The 9,345-nt window shown below is 30.0% G+C and overlaps 2 protein-coding genes across 7 annotated transcripts in view; one reads left to right on the top strand and one right to left on the bottom strand.

Moving 5' to 3' along the window:
• Window positions 1–9,345, bottom strand: part of LOC119682001 (lethal(3)malignant brain tumor-like protein 1) — a 428,722-nt gene that overhangs the window by 377,055 nt on the left and 42,322 nt on the right. The window lies entirely within an intron of this gene.
• LOC119682017 (homeobox protein homothorax-like) lies at window positions 5,963–8,036 on the top strand. Of its 2 annotated transcripts, none has more exons than XM_038095347.1 (2): window positions 5,963–6,016; window positions 7,758–8,036. In XM_038095347.1, the coding sequence occupies exons 1-2, from the start codon at window positions 5,992–5,994 to the stop codon at window positions 7,916–7,918; spliced, it is 186 nt and encodes a 61-aa protein (XP_037951275.1). In that variant the 5' UTR covers window positions 5,963–5,991; the 3' UTR covers window positions 7,919–8,036. The 2 variants fall into 2 exon arrangements, with proteins under 2 accessions (XP_037951275.1, XP_037951274.1); XM_038095346.1 differs by having other exon boundaries at window positions 7,746–8,036.

Genomic DNA, 9,345 nt, shown 5'->3' with positions numbered 1-9,345 from the left:
AAACTTCGGATGCTGTTTGAGGTCGTCGTTTAGCCCACTAATAGCTAACAGCTAACGGCGCACTTCACTTATATGCCCGTTTTTGATGTTAGCCCACTTCTTAGCCTATAAATATGCCACGATTTTTTTGTTGGTTTGTTTGTTTCCTAATTCCCATTGGATTTCAAATATTTTCCATTCGTTAGAGTTTCCGAAAATTTCTTTTTAATAAAGAAAAAAACCATTCAGAAAAAGTGAAACGTGGAGCGAAAAACAGAAAAGCTTGCGACAAGCAAATCGCCAAGGTGTCAGGCAATAAATTACCAAAAGTGTCTACCTTCTGCTTTGTATTTCTTCATAAAAAAAAAAGTATTCTCTTCTGTTGCCATTTTTACTGGATTTGGTTCACAGCCTCTTCATTCAAAGTTTTTTCAGATACTTTTTTTCGTATCCATGGGTAGATGGGTAGATATTTAAGTATGTAGTCCACATTTACTTTTAATTTTTTTGTTATTAGGTGTTGAGAAAATGTGGGCACATTTCTTTACGCTTTCTTGCATATTTTGGATTAAGTGTGGCGTTAATTTGTCTGTGGGAGTTGCCACTGCTCAGCCATACTTCTCTACGTCCATATACCGACGTCCATATATACTGCTTGGGAAGGCAATATATATCTACACAAATCTACATTGGCTAAATTGTGTCTTTATGTGGAAGTTTGTTAGTGGTATTTGCTACTGTATCTGTGCTTGAGCAAGCATAAAATTTAATTTAATTGTGTTGCTAAAGGTTGCTGTGGAAATTGGGTTTCCACCGAAAAATTTTTTAAACTTCGGAGCGGCAAGGAAAAAACTTATATATTAAATTAATTATAAAAGTATTTGGACAAAAATGCCATTATATGAAATTTTAATGGCATATTATTAAACATTCTTCAAGTTAAAATTATTTTAAAAAGTGAAAAACAAAACATTTCAGAAGGCCTGCTTTAGTTGACATCAAGTTGCCTCTGTCAAAGGATTCGAAGTTCCGAAGAAAGTTTTTCTAATACTTTTAGCATGCTTTACCCAGAATAAGATATTTAAATTAAACAGTCAACAATTTCTAAGTTATACTTGAAATCAAGTTTAATTAAAAGTCCAGTGATTGATATATATAAATATATCTAATATATGCTCCCGTATTAATTAATTGTAGATGCACTTAAAGTTAACTCCAGAAAAGTGGTTAAGTTACCAGGTTAAGTTAAGTTAAGAGACTGAAACTTAAATATTTAGTTAGTTTAATACACTATCTATTGTAATAAGTACATAACTAATTTCTATAAACTTGCAAGTCTTGTTTGTAAGCTCTTTATAGGACCCATATATATCTGTACCACAGCTGCATTGAAGTCCACTGCTTTTATCATAACTCCTAAAATTTTGAGCAATGTGTTAACCATCACGCCGCCATCTAAAACTTATATTTAAACGCTTGAAAAATCGTGTTTTTAGCAGAGTTTATCTTCAATATTCATTTCAACTATATCATGGAACGCTTATGTGTATTCCCATGCAAATATCCAAAGGAAATTATGCTCGGATATTATCTGTAAAACTTCAAGCTGACAGAATTTCAGGACGCAACTATTAAGGTTTTATAGATGATTATTCCTATTTGTAGAAGAAATTGAGGTGTTGGTTATAAAGGTATAACCATATTGGATAGGTTATTTCCATTGGCACTGCTTGTGAATGCAATTATTTGGCGCGACAACTAGCGAGCTTAAATCGAGTAGTGCTTTTCCGGGTATATATATTTCATGTAAAAAATTTTACTGCATATAAACTTAAATTGATTCTCTGAACCGAAACTTTTTTGTGGAACTCTTTCATAATAAAATTTAAAATAACAATCAAAAAATGTTGCTACTAGTACGATATTCCAGTAAACCACCAAGCTATGTGTCTTTTTTATTACCTTGCTTATAAGGAACCCCTCTCGAATAAAAGAAAAGTCTGAGATTCTTCTCGGGTATTGTATAATTTCACCTTTCGATTCAAGGAATGTGTGAAAACCAGAATTTGAATAATTAACACTTAACAGAAATTATGTTAAAAGAATAGAAGGAGAATCACTTCTAATAATAAGCTGCCTTGAAGAGGAAGTCTAATGAAATTTGAAACGTCTTCTATATCTCTATAGCTAATAACTACATAAAATAAAAATAAATATTAAAAGCTCAACTTAAAAGTTCTTTATTAAGAGTTCCAGAAGTTTTTAATATTTCTAATAAGTACAAAAGGTCCAATGCGTTCAAATATTTATGATAGAAAAAAGTTATTTATTTTATATTTGATTATTTACTTTACCCATTTGTGTCATGTATATCGTGTAATGTAATTTAGAAGATTGGGCATTGATCCAAAAGATTATTAATCCCTCACACAACATCGAAGAGTTTACCATTGTGTTAACCGTAGTAAATCGAACTAAATCGAATACAATAATTTTTATTAAAATCGGTCTAAACACCTATCTTCCAAAAACCTCCTCATAGTATAACAGCTATAATTATTTTTTGAAATGATTTTTTTGAAAAAATATTATCTACCAAAATTGAAGGGAAAAAATCCTTTCCTTAATACAACCAAAGTCCTTACTTATAACTGTCAAATTTTTCATGTCTGCATATATTAAAAAATATCTTCCACCACAATATCTTCGTTAGCAGCTTTCATATACTCATTTAATGAAAGGTATGCGTAAATTGAGAAAACCCAACTCCATCCGCACAGAAAACGGGATGAAAAACTTTTATTTATCCAGGCAGGCTCAAACCGTAGTGCCTACAGCAGAAAAGCAACTCTTGCACTCCGCAGCTCTTGGGTGGCTTGGGTGTACGGCAACACGGTCTTCGCTTTAGTGAAAGATAAACAATAATTTTGATTTGTTGCCAGAGAATACAGTGCGGAGCAACAATTAAGAGGTATGCGTGTGTTGGAGTATCCAACTCCAGTTCTGCACTGGCAATGCCAATTGTAATTTGTCGTTTATATCAAATCAAAATGGCGTAACTTGCCCGGCTACTTGAGGGGGTGTTTGAGCGTTCGCTTTGGCAGTGTGCACACTGGTCTTACTCGGTTCACTTCTGATGTTTACTGTGGGGTTGAGCAGTTGATAAGACTAATTAGAATGATTTATGCGCAATTGGTTTAGTTCTTCGTGTAATTTATGGTGATTTAAAGAGTTTCGAATGTGAACAAATACCAGTTTTGGTAAAAAGCGCATATATTTCAGTTTGCGGACTGTAATTTAGATTTATTTGTTTGCACAAATAAATAGAGTTTCATATGTTTAGATATTTGATATGATTTTTTTTCTTTGTCATATATTTTCGAAACTATCATTATGACTAGATTATATATTTTTTCGCCAATATGTGTCTGCATATGTCTCAAATAGATAGACTTCCTACTTATTATAGTTGTTTAATGATATTGAATTATTATTTATTATCCATTTATTATTGATAACTTATTAAAGCCAATAAATTTCTATAAAAATAATTCAGTTTTTCATATTTTGGAACTATGATTAGTTGGCCCAAATAAACTGTTACTATGTTATGGCCTGCGCTATATATAGAACTTCACAAAATTAGTTTCAGTGCATGCAACCCAAGTTTCTTACGACCACATAGAGTGGGTTTGAGCAAAAAAAGGTCTTATGAAAAAACTAACTAAAGCAAATGAACTTATATGTAAAAAATATTTACGGATAACTTTATTTTTTTCAACTGACTGCTGTTCCTAACTGTACAGAAAAATATGCCTTCAACTCTTTTATGAAAAAGTGTGAACCTTGCCAAGTCCAAACGAATCCAAAAAAAGTAAAAATCTGCGTTAGTCAGTGTAGCCAACAACCGAGTTCAAAATAAGTTGTGGCTTAGTTTTTTTTAATTTTTATTTTTTTTTTGCTTAAATCAAAACTTAATTCTTAACAATTTTTTTGTGAGAATAATTTTTTGCTCTTAAATTGTATATTTTATATATTCTCTATATATTCTCTACATAAAAAGCAATTTTTTTTTTCTCATAAGTACAACTCCACTGTCAGTTTTCTGCAGGTTGTTACAGTTTGTCCTCCTGATGCACTGCTGCAAATGATGACAATTGTCGGCATTTTTGACTTTTATCACAATTTTTTTAGATAAATACACCTTATTATTTGTTATTGCACTCGTATTTATTACCAACAGTCATAACAGATATTTTTTTCCTGTTGGAATTTATATTTTCACATTTTGCCGCTCTTTTGAGATTAAAACAAGAAAAAATCCAGGAATATCACAGATTTATGCTGAGCTTATGGTTAATACTTCGGCAAAGGATCAAGCAAAAATATATTTTTTTTTAACAAAGATTTATGAATTATTTATATAAAATGTGCTAGTACCTTTTGAACATAATTACAATAAATAATTTTTTGTGTTTAAACTTTTTTCTCAGTGCTTTGATTAAGTTGCAGTTGCAATGACTTTTTTTGGTTACAAAATAACAACTGTAGAGATTGGAGTAAAATTTCCGACGGAATGTAGTGGAAGACAGTTTATGGTATGCCCCATGTTAAGGCTATTGTACATAACCCCAGAAAATTGCAGCAATATGTGTTAATTTTCGTAAAAAATCCATACGAAATCTTTATGTGTGTGTTATTCTTGCCTTTCTTCGGTACATTTTCATACCAAAATTTCCTTTATTGGAAATCAATATTGTTTAAAAATATAATATATATTATTATTTGTGACCACTTGCCATTTTTCGAGTGGCCATCAGTGTGGAACTTCTACGGTTTATCGGTACTAATTTTTTATTATAAAGACAGTTTTGCAAGGACCCCAACAAATTGTAGTCAGATCATATAAGGTCCGGGTTATACGGTGTATGCAACAAAGCTTTCCGACAAAGTTCCATCAATTTGTTTTGAATTTTCAAAGATATGTGTGGCCTGGCATTGTTATTATAGAGCACAATTTCTTATTTATTGCCGAATTCTGGATGCTTTGTTTCACGCAAGCGTTCGTATTGTGAGCAGTTATGGACTGAATTAATCATTTTCTTCAGGCTGGCGTAGCTTGTAATAGACATGTTCATTCTAATGCGACCTCAAGATTCAACATAACCTATATAACCGTATATCAATACTTTGAAGTCGTTTGTGGGCTGTCACCGACTTTTGACCATAATAGCTTGCGTTGAATATTTTCGTATAAGAATAGTTTTTTATCTTCCCTTATGATTCGCTCAGAAAGTAGTTTTATTGCGTTTTAGCAGTGCTCTTCATGTGGTACCCAAACATCGAACATCTATACTTAGTCTGCTCTTTTTAAATGATTTTAAACTACAAACATGTGGTTGACGTTTAATGCATTTGCTATCTTCTGAGAGCTTGCATATTGGCCTGGCTGTATGAGTTACAAAATTTTATTTACTTTTTTACTGACCTTTTTAGTTTTAATAATTCCGGACCTTGCACCATCGGTCTATCAAAACTAGGTGCATAATTGACATCGAATTTGCCAGAACGAAATCAAGCAAGACACTCTCGGATCCGGAGTTCGCTCACAGTATCCCCACGTGACATATTTTTCCAGATATTTCACTGTCTTTTTCACATAACTGTCTTTGGAAAAAAAAATGGATTGAAATGTAACCTTTCAAACGTGGTTTGTTTTACAAAATCAGACTAGTGTTGCTTGACATATGGGTACTAAGACCATTAAGCGATAAAAAAGGCAGATCTTTTTCAATATAACCTCATAAACTCCATATAAAAATATGCTAAATTCGATAAGTCTAAGCGTTAATGCCGCATTACATTTTAGTACCTTCAAAATGAGTAGCAGTTTATTTAAAATTTATCCAAAATTTATTAATATTTTATTATTTTTTATTTTACTTTTGACTAACCATATATTTTTTTCGTACTTACAGGTTCATTAATGCGAGACGAAGAATCGTGCAGCCAATGATAGATCAATCAAATCGTGCAGGTGAATATCTCATTTTTAAAATAAATCACTAGACATAAAATTACAAAACCAAAGTATATAATATTCTACACTAAAAACAACTCGAAACAAACTGCTTTAAGTAGACAAAAGTTCAAATTTCTGAATATTAGTAATAGAAAAAAGTGCTTGACAGCAGCAGTTTTATTTTGTCAACTTAATTAAGATACGCTAAGTGCAAATATCAAAATCCTTTTAGCTCATCGCGCTGAATTTGAGATACTCGTACATTAATGTACGCTTTTCTTCTCGATGTCAACATAAATTCAAGTAAAAATCCTGCTTTTCATGCTTAAATTACAGCACTTGAGCACTTGATTAATGACGCCGCCTTACATATGCGCCATAAACCCTAAGCTAATGTAATAGTTGCGCTCCACAATGCACTCGATTATTGTACTAGAATAATACGAAAGCGTCAGTAGTTGTTAACTAAAATGGCGATGAGTGAAGATACACAGATATTTACTTACATACGCTAACATGCATACACGCATACATATTCGTATAAAAAGCAGTAAATTAACAAAAAATAATGTTGAAGGAAAAAAAGTGATATAAACGAAATAAAAAGCTACCACAGAACACTCAAGTTTTATGTGAGAAAATTGCATTATCCTTGCGCTAACAATGACATTTCCACAAAAACTTAAACCAATGCTGGTGTCTCCCGCCACTGCCACTGCCACTGCGTCTGGTTCTTCCATTTCCCTTCTTAACAATTTCGTACATGAAGTTTTATTCCCGTCCATGGAAGAGCATAAAACTACTGCAGAAACGCATAAAGCTGATATTTTATGATGATGATGCCACACTTCACTGCAGCCAATGACAAAAGCAATTCCAGCTACTCCAATGGCAAGGACTCAACTGAAGATACTCTGCCAGGATGCTTTTACTGCATTTTTATCCTTTTGTTGTGTTGTTGTTGCTGTTGTGTTTGTTGTTGTTGTTGTTGTTTAAAATGAAATTGAAGTTGTTGTGGCTATAGCAGCTTTTATGATGACGCTTCCTTATTGTCACATCAAATGAAAATTTATTTAACTTGAAGTGGCAACTATGAGGAAAATACTGCTTTTATTTTTGTGCATATCCCTATTGTCCTTTTACCCTGTATTGCAGTTGTTGAGTTCTTCTTTAGAAACGAATAAACAATCTACTAAAATTGTTAAATTGCATTTTCATGTTATATGAACGCCCACTGAAAACTAACAACACAATCTGAAAGATACTTAAATAATAGGAAATAAAATAAATAAAATCAAAATATATAAAAAAATTTAAACAATTTAGTTCTAGTTCAATTAAAAATTTATCATTTTTTTTTTTGAAATTATAATAATTAAAAAAAAAATAATTCAAACAACCTTGTTTTTATTTCATTAAAAAACTTTTGAAAAAAAATTTAATTTATTTAATTTCAATAAAATATTTTATAGTTTTTTTTTTGTAAATTATATTTATTTAAAAATGAATATTTTTTTAATTCAGTAAAAAAAATTTAATACTCTATTTCAGCAAAATTAATTCAAGAAAAAAAGGTTTTTAAACATATTCTAATTAAATATAATTTACAAAAAAAAAATTATAATGTTAAACACACACATATATATACCTATAATTATTTTTTACTAAGATTAAAGTTTAAGATAATTTTAAGTGATTTTATCTTATCTGGATACAATTTTATTAGTTAAATTTACTTAATTAGATTATTTTGCAGTTTATACACCACATGCTGGCCCCTCAGGTTACGGTCATGACGCTATGGGCTACATGATGGACAGTCAAGCGCATATGATGCATCGTCCGCCAGGCGATCCTGGTTTTCATCAAGGTTATCCACATTACCCACCTGCCGAGTATTATGGTCAGCATTTGTAATTGAGCACGCTGAAGTGAGCAATTCACAATGGAGGCGGTACCAAAATCATAGTAAAAATATAAATAGTTTAAATAAAATCTGAATATAAAATATACATATTATATATATTATGTCTAAGAGCAGAGATATATGTATGTATAAATAAATAAATACATTAAATAAACCTACGCAGAATTTGTAATATAAATAAAACTACTAAATATTAACAAAAAGAAGAAGAAAAAAAACAGAAAATAGTGAAATATCAAATTCAAGCTAATTTAGCAATAAAACATATAAAATTAAATACAATTTAAACTAAAAAAATAAAATAAAATGGAAAATTATAAGAAAGAATATCAAATTTTATAACTTTAATAACACAAGTGGCATGTACAACTACAAAACAACCCGGAACTTTCTTCAAAATAACATTTATGATATATGGAACAAAATTTTTTTTTTCACCACACTTCGAAACCGAATTTCACCACAAGAAGGCAACCAAGTCACATTTTTGGCAGAACATTAATTTATTTTGCAATTTCAAAAAAACAACTCAACTATTGCAGATGGTGGATTTTGTGCAACAAGAAGGTGAGTTCTGATATTTTAATTAATAATATAATAAATTAAATATTATCATAACTTTTTATATAATTTAGTCATTTTTAGACAGCTCTTTAATTATTTATTTATAGTATATGCGGTTAATACTATTAATTATTCGAATTTATTTATATAATTACTCTTTTATTAATTTCATGTTTACATAGATAATTACTATAGCCTTTGCGGTTTTGTTCCTCGTAATAGTTAGTTTTTCTAAATTATAATTTATTGTTAATTCTATTATTATTATTGTATTGTTTTTTTTTTAATTTTTACTATATAAAATTAATTTTTTATGTATATGTTTTTCTATTTCCAGCATTCACCAAGTGTAAGGCGCTTCCCAGTGTACAATATCTACATATATTTCATGATTGAAAAATCTATATAACAACTTTCTATTACACTGAGAAAAATCATTGTTAAATAATAAAAAATATTAAAACTAAAGACAACTTTTGGCTAAAACGAATTTCATTTTTGTAAAAATAAATCTTTATAATATAAACTACGGATAAAATATTTTTAAATTTTTGTTATTTGTTGAAATTTAAAAATTAGACACAAAACCCTAAACCCAAACAAAAATGTTAATCATTATTTGTGATCTTTGTATTTATAATTCTTTTAAAAAAATGTTTAAATAAAAATAAGTAAAATGTTGTACAGTCCTGATATCAAGTAATTATCCAAAACAGAGGACATTCACAGGACAACAAAACTCACAGCAAAATATTTTGAACACAAAAACTAATTAAAACCGAAACTGATCTCCTTAAGGCGGTTTGACAGAAATTTTACTTTAAAAAAAAAACTATTTCAAAAAGGTGGCAAT

The sequence above is a fragment of the Teleopsis dalmanni genome, chromosome 2, assembly GCF_002237135.1.
Source record: "Teleopsis dalmanni isolate 2A chromosome 2, ASM223713v2, whole genome shotgun sequence".
In the NCBI taxonomy this organism is placed as follows: domain Eukaryota; kingdom Metazoa; phylum Arthropoda; class Insecta; order Diptera; family Diopsidae; genus Teleopsis; species Teleopsis dalmanni.
The sequence above is the reverse complement of the archived record's forward strand: the minus strand, read 5'-3'. Positions and strand labels throughout refer to the sequence as shown.

Bases quoted from the DNA above. Each gene is read 5' to 3' on its own strand.
- LOC119682017 (XM_038095346.1), top strand. From the start codon at position 5,992: ATGATAGATCAATCAAATCGTGCAG. The intron at 6,017-7,745 runs GTGAATATCTCA...TTACTTAATTAG, and splicing joins AGATCAATCAAATCGTGCAG to ATTATTTTGCAGTTTATACA.